This window comes from Sorghum bicolor, chromosome 3 (genome assembly GCF_000003195.3).
Source record: "Sorghum bicolor cultivar BTx623 chromosome 3, Sorghum_bicolor_NCBIv3, whole genome shotgun sequence".
NCBI lineage: Eukaryota > Viridiplantae > Streptophyta > Magnoliopsida > Poales > Poaceae > Sorghum > Sorghum bicolor.
Window position 1 is genome coordinate 70770949 of NC_012872.2, and position 13950 is coordinate 70784898.

The window sequence follows — 13950 nt, forward strand, 5'->3', positions numbered from 1 at the left end:
TTGTCCATTTACAAATTTTTTTGAACTAAAGGCGTGACATAATAACCTGCAGTCCTCTTACTTCATCTTTGGCTCTTTGTACTTATGGTATTTTAGCATTTTCCCACCTGTAGAGGGTAATCGTACGTAACTGTGCTGACAAAAAGATGACGGGCGTCTTAAATATGGTGTTGACTGAAGACCAGATTTTCGGGTTTACTATAAATTCAAAAAAGATATTTTGGATGGTGCTACATTTATACAAATGCGAGTGATGCAGCTTGTTTCATCTGTTTGTAGATAGTAGAGTATTTTGGATGGTGCTACTACATTTACTGTTGGTACAAAAGTTTCACCAGTACTAACTTCTTTCCATCTCTAAAGGCCACCTTTAACTATCACACTCTAGTGCGTATGTGTTAATGTGTGTAACTCTAGAATGTGATACATTTTTATTAGAGGGAGAATGAACTAGATCGAAATACAAATATATCAGAATAACGTTGGCCAAGTTCGCAAAGTGAGCTATAATGTGGTGGAAGATTTGATATGTACTATGTACTATATATAATTGTGTATAAGGGCATTGCCAATCCAGACAGTCGAATTTATTAGCCTCGGCTAAAGTACTAATTTATGTAGATTTAAAGTAAAATAAGGTTATTATCTATCCAATGCAGGCTACACTTGCATGGCCCCTTGAATCATTGTTTCACTGTCCTTTGCTGGCAATATGCACATTACTTTTTCATAGATAGGACGTCACAACAGACTGCTTCTTCTTCCCAACCCTAAACCCTAAACTCTACTCTAGCTGTTGTCTCATACTTTTCTCAAATGAGGCTGCCGCAGCCTCTGCAGGCACATCTGATAGCCTGCGAGGCTCTCAATCGCTGTGATGTGGACGACTGGCTCCGACGTGGTTTTTAGGGCAGCACGCCAGCGTGTTGCGTTGGGTACGCCCTAAAGGAGGAGCAGTTTCTCTTTCCATGCAAACATGAGAACCCCACAATTGAATACTTTTTGTGGACTTATACTAATTAGGATGATGTGTAGTCCTAGTATTGGTATCAAGTTTCAACGTTGTAAGGCCAATTTCAATAGAGTTTTATTATAATTTCATGCACATTAAATATGCTGATGTGACACTGTATTAATGAAGAGAAAGGTGATAATAGTTTCATGGGAGTAAAGAGAGTTTCATAGAGATGAAACTCTTCTACACTATTTTCAAAATATGGATGTGTTGGAAACTGAGCCATAAAACCTGCACTGAGGATGACCTAAAGCTAGTCTCAATGGAAGTTTCATTTGCATTAAATAGGTTGCCACATAGACTTTTTATGACATGACGGTGTATTTAAGAAGAGAGAAGAAATGAGTTTCATCTAGATAAAACTCTTTTGAGGGCACTCACAATACAAGACTCTATCACAGAGTCTAAGACAATAAATTACATATTATTTATGGTATTTTGCTGATGTGGCAGCATATTTATTAAAGAAAGAGGTAGAAAAAAATAAGACTCCAAGTCTTATTTAGACTCTAAGTCCACATTGTTTGAAGTAATAAATAACTTTAGACTCTATGATAGAGTCTGCATTGTGAGTGCCCTGACACGATTAACAACTCTCTATGAGTCTTGGAATTAAATGTCTATGAAACTATGAAATAAAACTCTCCATTAAAAGTGTGTGTTTCATCCAAGTTTTATTTCATTTCACATGACATGGCAGTCTTGAAAACAACGCGATGAAACTCTCCACCAAGAATGGTCAGGCCAGTCTCAATGCATGTTTTATGAGAGTGTCATGCACATTAAATTGGTGACTTGACATGGTCATTAAATAAAGGAGTTTCATTAGATGTGAGAGGAGTTTCATCTCCATACAACTTATATGGCTCGGTTACCTGGTTTATAGTCTTGGTAACTGTGTCATGGAACTGTACATTGAAACTAAACAAGGTTGGTTTGCATGAGTGGCATGCAAATGTAGCTCGGGAAGATCTTCGATTTTCATTCCACGATTTCCTCTCACGAAAGATAGACCAGTTTTATAAAAAAGAATGTATTTCAGTAGTACAAAAAAATAATTTTAAAGACAACCTAGGCCTTATTTAGTTCAAAATTTTTGGAAAATTGACACTGTAGTATTTTCGTTTGTATTTGACAAATATTGTCCAATTATGGACTAACTAGGCTCAAAAGATTCGTCTCGTCAATTCCGACCAAACTGTGTAATTAGTTTTTATTTTTATCTATATTTAATACTCCATGCATGTGTTTAAAGATTCGATGTGACGGAGAATCTGAAAAACTTTGCAAATTTTTTTGAAACTAAACAAAGCCCTAGTTCATTTGCAGAGGTGTTTTAGTTTGCATTGAACTCAGATGCCATGGTGGTGTCATCCTAACAATCCATACCGGCATTATTGTTGACTGTGTCGAGGATCCCAGATCTCTCCAACTACTGAAACCTAGTACAACTTTTTTTTAGAAAACTGAACCTAATACTTGTTTACTTTATCAAAAAACAAAAAACTTTTCAATATTCTCCGTCATATCGAATCTTACGGCACATACATGGAGCACTAAATATAGACAAAAATAAAAACTAATTACACAGTTTACCTGTAAATCGCGAGATAAATCTTTTAAGCCTAGTTACTCTATAATTGAATAATACTTGTCAAATAAAAATAAAAGTGCTACAGTCTTGAAAACTAAAAAAATTAAAAATAAACAAGACCTGAAGGTTCCAGTTCATAAAGCTGCCGCATGCCGGCACAAGCGCACTGTCCGGCCCAACTACTGCGTCGTAGGACACGCGTGACGAGCTAGATGCTCCGTGTGTGAGGAGAGGCACGAGACCATTACAACAGAAGTGAACTCTGCTAACCAATCTTCCTTCGGTCGCAGACCTCTTCTTCTTTCCCTTCCCCAAGTTATCCTAATACACTAGAATGAGATTCTCATGTGTATCTAAGCTGGCTAATACTCATTATCTATTTTTGTCTAGCTAAGCTCTTTTTGAATCTCTATAGATAATAGTTATTTACTGATAGTTATCCCCTTTGGATCCAAACATGCATAGCTAATAAAATAGCTAATTGTTAGATGGATCTCTAGATAATAACTATCTCACTAGTTGAACCAAATTAGATAATAGCAGTTAATAATTATTTTCGTATCATTTTTCATTAGCTATGTATCCAAATACCCTCTAATTAATAGTTAGCTAGCTAATATTGGATATGAATTATTAGCCAGCTAACTATTAGTACATAATGAATCCAAACAAGGCCCTAGCAGGATAGTTGTTATTTAAAGTTTCAGCTAACAATTAGCTAGTTTATTATCTATATCTATTTGGATCCAAAAGATATATTTATTAGCAATAAGTACTATACGATCCAAAGGATGAGCCGGAGTGCCGTAATTAAATCCCACCTCGTGAGGAGTCGAGATACAGATCCATGATGGGAATGACTACTACAGCATATATGTTCATCAATCTCTATATAAGTAACCTTTTTATGTACCTGTGTTGGGTGTGCAATGTCCCAAAGTTAATACAACAATCTCTTGTTTAGTGATCGTAACGTTGCTCCAACCTCCAGTTGTCGAGCTTGGTGTAGAGACAAAACAAATAATCGTTAGACTAGTGGTCCACTACCCTTGTAACATGTTTGGCGTTAACATTAACAAATAAAGATATTCGCAGAATTGAAACTATTGCTTCAAATTCCGGACCAACAGCTTTGTGAAAGACGGAAAGAAACTTAATTTTGCCAAACTGAGAATCAAAAAAATCCCCACAGTATGACGATTATAAGCCAAAACGAACAGAATGCTCGGGATCTGAGAGTGAGAATATATTCTCCGTGTTGTTTGGTTGACAAACTGATACTTTGAGGGTGAGAGGATATTCTCAGTGTTGCTTGGTTGAGAAACTGATACTTTGATATCACGTCCCCTCTGATCGCAATAGTTATCGTGGCAGGCACAGTAATTCGCACAAAAAACAAACAAACAAACTGTAGCACACAGCAACCAGCAGCGTTGATCCTGCATAGCCTTTGATCGTAGCATGTCAAAAAAAAAAATTTGAAACAATGATTATTCTAGCGCAGCAAAGACACCTCTCAACACAAAGGCAAAAATGGGACCTGTTGTCTAAAACAAAAATTATCCCATCACAGCCAACTAACATACTACGAATTACAGCCACAGTAACTGAGGCGTTGCCAATGAGAATCAGCCAAAATTTTGTATATTTGTTAAACATTATTCTGGCATTACAACCAATCAACCTGATGCGCCCAACACATAACTCAACGCTGAAAGATGATCTCTGGGCGCACTGGCAAATCGATCAATTAGGCATACTGCTTCAAACGGAAGGTAGGGCACCTAATCTCAGTTCAGTACATCAGGCTTTTGATATAAAGGTTCCAGGCATTCTTTCGCTCTATGAACCTTTGACTGGAGATAGAAGCTCCCATTCTTGGCATTCCTCTCAAACATTGTGTCATACTTCTGCAAAGCATTCAAACAGGGAAAACCTGAAGTTAGTTCTGGCTCAGCCAATGGTTTTGTACAGAAGGTTCTAACATAATGGAGTTGGCAGAAGCTAACAGCTGCATGGACATATTTTGTGCATCATAAAAATAGTGTCACATGCACCTGGACAATCTCTTCCCACGTTGATTTCTCACTGATACCGAGAATTTGCCGGGCTTCTTGCTCAGTCATGGCCTTGCTAGCTCGTCTAATACCATTTATAGCTTCTTGGGCAGCTCCAGTTTTGTTTGCATCTACAGGAAAAATCAGAAATGATTAATTGATTTTCAAAAGGAATATGGCACATGGATAATGTAGCCATGCAGATGTTTTTGTTTGGGAATGAGAGCCAACTCTTTATAGGTAAATAGCGGATTAAGTAAGTCAAGTAAGCCATTTAGTTCAGAAGCATTATGGTACCTTCATTCATCTTGCAACAGCAATCTATAAGTTAGCATTTATTTATACAGCTATTGTCATACATAGAACCTAATCAATTCAGTTAAAATCAGGTTCCGCATAGAAGTTCCAAACACAGAATCAAAAACTACTTACAGAGTTATGACACTTTGCAGGAAAACAAGGGCTATGCTGCACATTAATAATTTGATCGACACAAATGTGAATAGTATGAAATTGGCTTTTCTATGCATGTATACAAAGACTTCACATATCCTTCAATACTAGGAAAAGCCATCATAGTGATTTTCTAAAGTGAGACATGAATATATCCTACTGAACGAAACAGACATAATAATTATGGAGCTAACCATCACTTATCAGTTCACAAATGCAGAATAGTTTGGAAGTACTTAATTTTCACATGTTGGATTGCAATTTAACAACAGAGCAGTGCAAGCAATGTGCCGATGTCCGTAATCTAAGGACCAACACAAATACACAATGGCTGGGTAGTGGCCACTGCAAACTGTGACAGCCTGACAGCCTGCATTCCATGGACCAACGCCTATATATATTATCGATTAAATGCTTCAGAATGTACATGGAAAATTTGACATATAGCAATAAGAAAAAGAACACATTTTAGAATCTCTAATTTGGATTTTGATAAACAAAGCTGCTCCAAGTGATATCCCAAAACCTTAGGACGAAGACTGATTACTCAGGTGTCCTACCTCACATGACACATACATCAGAGAACTGGAACAGGCAGACGACACTATTAGGCGCACTAGAACTTAAAATTTCGTTTTTTTTTCTTTTTAGATAGATTGTGAGCCAACCAGCCAGGCATCCCCCAAACAAAGAATTGCAGGTAACTCGTAACCACTAACAATTACTCCACAAATCACTAATACCTCAGGCAGAGACACGGCATTGGTTTCACGATTCAAGCCACCGCACAGTCAAAGTAGCTCGGGAATCCTATGTTTTTTTTTTTTACAACAGGAGGAGAGAGCACTCACTGACGATGGCCTGGCGGTAGGCCTGGAGCATGGCCCTGCCCACCACGGTTCCGCCCATGACGATCAGATTCGCCAGGAGCCTGCCCGCCTGTGTGTCAAACCAGAATCGTCAAGCGCGGGACAGATAATGATATAACCTCTAAAGGCGAAGCGGCTCGCGAACAGAACACTCGCGGAGTCGAATCGAGAAGGGAATCGAAAAAAATCAGCGCACCATGGCGATGTGTCCTCCTTCCCCTCCTGCGACGGCGGCGACGGCGAAGAAGAAGGGAACCCAGAGACTAGGGGCTGGCCTGGCCGAGAGGGAGGAGGAAGAGACCTCGCTCGTGGGGTACGGCGGCGAATCGCACGGACGGAGGGGACGGTCACGGGCTCTGATTCGCGCAGGGAAGTGGGGGCGGCTGCGCGGGTGGTGGTGTTCGGCTTTGGCTTGAGCAGTTGACCGTCAGGCGTGCGGCTTTCGGCTTTTCAGGCGCTCATCTTGTGCGGCACGAAAGACGAGAGTGAGACGGAGTGGGACGCGCACGCACTGGTAGGTTGGGCTAATCCACAGGCCCAACACGACTAGGCCCAACACGTCACGAGTGCACTTTTTTCTTTTTCTTTTTTGATTTATGCTATTTATCTGTCAACAGATTTTGGTGGCCTTTATCTGTCAAATTTTGGGTCGTTGATTTGTTTTAAGATTCGTGCAGCTGTATGGTTGTGCTGACGGGTTCGCCACGCTATGACGGGTCCGCGAAATAGAGCCTGTGAAATCCACAAACCTGCTATCGTTTCTCTTTGTCTCCCCCAATCCTCTCCGTGACTCCCCGTGTTCGCTAGCGCATAGCTCAGGCAGTCGGCAACCACTGCCGCTTGGCCTGCGCCGCTCCTCGCCGTGCCTCCCCGCTGAAGCTGTGGGTGGATCCAGCCGGGGACAGCCCTGCACGCCTCCCCGCTCCTCGCCATGCCTCGTGTGCAGGACATCTTGCGCCGCGCCGGTGTGCGTCGTGTTAGTGTTTTTCCCTGTCCTCGGTTCCTCACTGGCGGGTGCTTTGGGGCGTGGCAGTCGTCGCCACTTCTCCTGTTCCGGCTACCGCAGATTGAAGGAGCTGTTGTCTGAGGAGGTATTGCAGCTGTTGTTGCCGCTCCCCCTATTTGTTGTTTGCTCATGTTGTGTTTATCCTTGGTGTTGCGATTTAGGTATGCATTAGTTGTCATTCTGTAGATCTTATTCTGCAGCTTTGGTTTTTGGTTTGGCAATTGCTTGGTACATATATGTTCTAAATTATCTTAGTTTGGCAATTCTTCAGGACATATGTGATTACCAGTCATGCTATTAATCATGTTGTCATCCTGTTATAAAGTGTATAAGTAGGGTACATTTCTCTAGTTTTTTGGCAAATGTGCCAATGTTTCTTGTGGATTTGGTAATCTCCAGTTCATGTAGAGTTGAAACTATGCAATCTGTAGTTCGTGTCATCTAGTAAATGTTACTACGAGATCTATTTTTTTCTCAGATTCATGTATGCTCTGAACATTGTCATCCTTTGCCTTCTTTAGACTTTAGTTTTAGCTACTGGATGTAGCTGCTGCTTTGGTAGATTTAGATGCCACTTTCTGGTAGTTTATTTATCTTGCTGCTGCTTGGCTATTTGTTCTGTGCGGAATCAGGAAAGTTGTATGTTTTGTTCTGTTTTCCTTTGTCATGCAGTGAGCCTTTAGCATTGTTCTTCTCTAATGATGTGGTTCATCTTTCTTTGTTTCATTTCACTTGCCATGTGCTTCTATCTGCTACATTGTGGCATCTCTGCTTTTGTTCATGTGGTTTGTGTCATGACATTTCTTGTTGGATTAGGATCTATAATATCATGTTGCTGGTTTTTGTCTAAAGATGTTTATAGACTGTTTGATCACAGCAAGAGTTCCTTACTATGAAGTGTGACCTTGAAGAGCTCTATTTTGAGGTTTCTTTTGTGTACTGCCACCAGGAAAGAACAATAATAAGTAGCTAGACCATGCTCTGCTGCAGATACTGCTATAATACTAGGTGCCTTTGCTTTCTGAATCGCTTAATTTTTTCCTCAGAATTCCATATATTCTTGAGTGCAAGGAACAAGTTCTATTTTTTCTGAAATACCTAGGGGACCATGTTTGGTTGATTCCTGCCAAACTCTGCGCACATTTGTCTCCATTCCTTTTATGTATTCTATGGGAGATGTCGAGTTTACAAGTATACCAGTCATGTTGACACTCCTGCTTGTCGTTATGCAATTCATATCTGCTTACAATCATATGTTGTGAGTGAACATTTAGTTTTTGCGTGTTGCGAAGGAATGCTGATATGCTTAGTTGTGCATGAGTATTGTTGTCGCAATGTTACATTCAGTGTTGTTCTATTCCTTTATCTCTAGTTTGAGTTGCAATTTAACACGTATCAGTGACATTCTTGGCTTTGTGTCGATGAGCACCGAGTTTTTCATAAATGTTGTGTTCGTAAATGAGGTTGTTGTTTGAGACTGGGTAGTAGGACCTCGGGGTGAGGGAGCTGCATTTTATGTGTTGTGGCTCTTTGATATTGCTCCCTGGATGTGTTTTTTTTTCATTTTTTCCTATGTATTATAATGTAATATTTTTTAGGTTCTTATATATTATGTTTTCTTTTCTATAGGGTTAATGGTGAGTCTCCTATTTGATGGTCTTGATGATTTGTTGTTTGGCAGGCAAGTCTTTCTTTTTTCTGGTGATGTGTTTTTATTTTTATGGGATTTTTTCTTGTGGACCCTTTTTTATTTTTCCTTTTTATTTGTATTTCTTTTTCTTTTATTCCTTTTCTTTATTTTTAGGTTATAGCAGGCATTTCTTTTTTTCTACTACTGTTTTTTTTTTTGCATTTTTTTTGGTGTGTGTGTGTGTGTGTGTGTGTTTAGTTTTTCTTTCTTTTTTTTCCTTTGCCTTTATAGTTCTTTGTGTGTTTTGATTTTCTCTGTGTGTGTTTGTTTTTTTAGGTGTGTGTCTGTGTTTGTGGCTGTGTTTTTTTCTTGATTGTGTTTTTTATTTGCTATTTGGATTTTTATATATTTGACTTTGTTTTAGTAGATTTTTTTGACTTTTTTCTGTTCGTGTGTTTTTGTGGTTTTGTGTCTCTGCTTGTTGTTGTGTGTGTTTTTTTGTGTGTGTTTTGTGTTTGTGGGTGTGCCCGTGCAGTGTATTTGGCAACTGATTTTTTTATGTCTTTGTTTGTGGGTGTATGTGTGTTTTTTCTTGATTGTGTTTTTTAGTTGCTATTTGGATTTTTTTATATTTTTGACTTTGTTTTAGTAGTTTTATTTTACTTTTTTGTGTTCGTCTATCTTTTTTTGTGGTTGTGTCTCTGCTTGTTGTGTGTGTGGTATTTTTCTTGTTTTTGTTTTTGTAGCTGAGTAGCTCTGCATTTTTTTGGCAGTGTTTTTTGTGGGTGTGTGTCTGTGTTTGTGGTTGTGTGTGCAATGTCTTTGACAGCTAATTTTGTTTGTCTTTGTCTTTCTCTTTGTGTGTGTGTGTCTCCCTCTGTGTATGTGTTTGTCTTTCTCTCTGTGTGTGTCTCCCTCTATGTATGTATTTCTTTTTAGTTGAGTTGATTCTATATTAGTATGTTTTTGGTGTGTGTGGTTTTGGTAGGACGTTGTTTACTGTTATTAGAGATCTTTGATTGTCACTCCCAAGTGCCAATTTGATTAAATTTGAGTTAGGGCATCTCAGGATGGGAGTCTGCGATTTTGTGCAAGCTTTAGCTTGGACTCAATTTAGATCTAGCCTGAACTTAACTTCAACCATCAGTAGTTCTAGTCTTTTACAGTACCAAAACTTTTTTTTGGGTGTTTTCCAGATTATAGATTTTAATATGGATGCATGGGACCTTTTATGCTGAGTTGCTGACTCTTTTTTTCTTCTGTCAGCTACATGTGCACCACAAGTTGACGCTGACTCTTTATGCTTTGAGATGGATGTCTGCTGCGGCTCCGGCAACTCAGATTTCAATCAAACATGGTCTCCGTGAGATTGAAATATTTTTGCTAATAGGTTGTACTGATTTTTCTTATTGACCAGAAGAAAATACGATGAGGTACATTTGGAACCGCAGATTTTCCTTATGTTTTGATATGTGAAGCATAATAATTTGAAATTCCGCTTTTCGAATTAAGGCTAATGCATGTGCAAGTGTGGCCATGACAATTTAAAATAACTATCTTGAAATTCTGGTAAGGACAGTCTATAACAATGATTTTATCTCTGTGATCATGACAGTTTATGCTTCTGGTTCTGTATAAATTTGTCAATCTGTTTGCTTATTAGAGATAAAATGGTGATTAGCTTGTATTTTATTTGGTTGAGAATTTACAATAATGTGATGGTTTATAAGCTCATCGCATAGTCTTGTAAATGGATGGCATTATATTTAGAAATGTCGCATTCTTTGTTCTGAATGATAATTATATTTATGTTTTGTTTCTCTGCTGGCTGCAGTGCAGTCCTACATCCCTATATCCATGGTGGATGGCTGGATGCTTGATTTTTTAGGTAATTTATATGCTTGTTCTTTGTCATAGTTGCTAGAATCGTATTTTTAGGTAATTTATATGTTTGTTCTCTGTGGTAACAGAGATCCAGGTAATTTGGATCAACTATGCAGTTCTTCACCAAGCCAAAGAACTACAAGGTTTTGCATCCACTGCAATTTGCTACCGAGCATAGCGGGAGCAGCAACAGGAGAAAGCAGTGCAGTGCCCAGCCGTAGCAGCAAAAGCAGAAGCAGTGCAGTGCCCAGCAGCAGCAAAAGCAGCACTGTATTTTTTGTTAACGGGTTGTGGATCTTTTTTGTTGGATATGCCTTGTATAATAAAAACTGACAGTTTTTTTGTTGGAGCATCTGTCTGTTTTTTTCTGCTGATGTGTCACCTTGTCATTTGTCAAAAATTTGACAGATTTTTGATGTCAAAATCTGTCAACAGATATCTAGATAGACCCTTCTTTTTTTTATCTAGTACTCGCTCCATACCACATTGAGTAACTTCAACAGAGAAGCACGCAAATCAGAGCCCTACTTTTGATTTACCTCCTGATGAAGACATTTTGCTGCCATGACTAGGACAAACACGTCACGAGTGCACTTTTTTCTTTTTTCTTTTTTTTTTTATCTAGTACTCGCTCCATACCACATTGAGCAACTTCAACAGAGCAGCACGCAAATCAGAGCCCTACTTTTGATTTACCTCCTGAAGACATTTTGCTGCTAAGGTGTGTGCGCGTCAACATGTGGTATGATTCATCAACATGTCTTCGTGTTGTTTTTTAGCTATCGATTTAGTGTTTCTGGATGCAATAAGAGTGTTGGCTACCTTGGTGGAAATATGTAGCCAGAACATGTCGAATCATAAATATATATCTTAGTGATGTTCAATAACTTACATATATGCCTTTTAGTTATTTGATTTGGGTGGCTATGTGTTGTCGTAACATTAGCACGAGTATTATACTAGTCTACTCTAACAGAAATTCTTAAACCAAAGCCTCAAAAGTAAGACAACTGTCGTTTGGACCCATATGAGGGTAAGTTTTTCTTCTTTCTTGTCACACCTTCCCTTAGTGCAGAGCGAATCTAGCCGCCTCCTATGAGTGGACGAGCTCCCCATGAGCAAGGCACGAACATCACGTGCGTGAATTTACCGCCACCGGAGAGAGGTGTGCTAGCACAACCACCGAGAAGGAGTTCGTCGCTGAGGAGCACGACCGTCAAGGTGACACAACAAATCGATGGTCAGGGCCATTCTTGCATAGTGGAAGGAGGTGGATGATCGGAGCTGCGCGCCCACCCCGCAGAGGCGACAGTTACATGTGAGCGCGAGGGGAGAAACATATGCAACAACATGATGGAGGCCTCAAGTTAAGCCCCTAGGAATGGGGTCTCTAGGGAGGATTTGGGTGCCCATCCAAATTTAGGGGCTCTGCTGAAGCTAATTTTTGGGTTGAGCATCCATATTTAGTTGTCCTTGCTAAAATTGCTCTAAGATATTTTGGGTTTCTAGATGCACAATTTTACTATGCACTTTAAATATACATTGTATCTAGATATATAGTAAAAGCAATATGTTTAAAAAGACAAAATATCTTATAATTTAAAATGGAGAGATTACAAACTAGGGAGCGGTCTGGGAGAGTCCATCTCGGAGACCCACTTGTGTATGGGGAAGGGTCGGGGGCTATTTACATACCCCTCCAGGAGCTTGGCCCTTTGTGAGGGACTCCAACGAGAACTAGCTAGGGAGAAGCTTATGTGCTTTTTGATACCTTGATAAAAATATTGAAGTCGTTGACGGGAGTTTGCATCATGCCATCTAATAGTCCTTGGGTATTGAGTCGAATGGTTGGGAAAGAGTGAACTCTCTTCTTTTGGTATCATCTACTTGCAGAAGCCATGGAACGGAGAAGTTTCAAATTAAACCCTAACTCAATTAAGCTTCAACATTGTATGCTTTATCTTTCTAACTTAGTTGATAGGATTGAAACCTATATTGCATAGCTCTTTTGTAGTAGAGATGTGACTAACCATAAAGACTACTGATCGCCAGTCCACCACTAGCCAATTAGGGTCGGTGGCCATAACAGTTATCACAGGTAGCTCTACGTAAAATCCAGTAGAGATACGAACACTAAAGATCACCACTAGATCCAATGGTTAATGGGCGGTGATAGAACTTTTCACCAACGGTTTAATTGGTATCCATGCCCCTTCGTCCTTCTTACCCACGGTGAAACAATTTTAGCACCGATGATTACATAATTCACGGTGATAATGGTGTTGTGATCGCTCATTCTGTAGCAGTGTTCGCTTTGCTCCTCTCATCTTCTCTAATGTTGAGCACTTGATCAACTTGTGAGCAACACCATCTCTACCATGGATGTCACCTTGCTCAACTATTGGTGTGGAATTTACCTAGCTTAATCAACACTTAGCAAAAGGTTAGTCCATAAGAGCATCTCCAAGAGTTCCCTACTTTTTTTTCTCCTAAAACTTGTTGTTTGGTGACTTCTAAAAAGATTTAGGAAGAGAAAAAAAAGTCATCTCCAATAGTTTTTAATAAATTGCATCTAAAAATCAAATTTGAGGCCCACATCAATTATTTTATGGCTTTTTTCTATCGCGGGGAAAAGATGGGGCTCCATAGCAGCAGCCCGCCATCAACAAGGAAACCAGGTACTAGTATAGTAGAGGGCCAAAATCTAAACAGTGGCCAATCCTGGCGGTGGCAACAAGTACGCATGCCATCGATCCATGGCAATCCCGACAGGCTAGCTACAAATACAAGTTCACAAGCACATGTGCACTGTATCGTACTAATAGACTCTCAATCAATCTAATCTTGGTGGCGGCAAAAGCACGCAACCTGCTGCAGGCAAGGCAAGCGGCACCAGCGGTGGCTGGCAGGAAACCATGGTGGCGGCGGGGGTGCAGCAAGCCCACGGCAAACAATGAAGGTCAATGGAATACATATACCTCTCGTCGCTACATACATCTGCGGCGGTGTCAATCATCTACTCTGGAACTGGCGATAGAGATTTGGCTAGCATCTACCGTGGAACTAGCGATGGAGGACGAAACGATCGAAGAAGAATTGTCAATGGAGGAGCACAAGAAGGAGGAAGCCGCGGCAAAAGAAGGAGCGGGAAGGACTATGAGCGGTGGGAACGTTGTATCCGCGCGTGACTACGAGCTCGCAAAGTTACCAGAACTATGTGAAATTTCTCAAGTCCTAAAATATTAGGAGTAGGTATTAGGAGTTGTTGGAGAGAGATTTATCTTCATCTTTCTAAAAAATAAGGATTAGGAGTATGTTTAGAGAATTATTAGAGATGCTCTAAGTTGTCACAATTAAAAAGACCAAACATGGAGCTTTCACCAAGAATCTTTCGAAATCCTTGGAAACAACCCTAACCAAAAACTCTCAGTCAAAGCATCTA

At 39.8% G+C, this 13950-nt stretch overlaps 1 protein-coding gene across 1 annotated transcript; it reads right to left on the reverse strand.

Moving 5' to 3' along the window:
• On the reverse strand, positions 4019-6433 carry LOC8056157 (mitochondrial import inner membrane translocase subunit PAM16 like 2). Its single transcript, XM_002458922.2, has 4 exons — positions 6185-6433; positions 5971-6058; positions 4667-4797; positions 4019-4519 (listed from the first exon to the last, which is right to left on the reverse strand). Exons 1-4 carry the CDS (start codon positions 6185-6187, stop codon positions 4400-4402), a joined length of 342 nt encoding a protein of 113 aa, XP_002458967.1. The 5' UTR covers positions 6188-6433; the 3' UTR covers positions 4019-4399.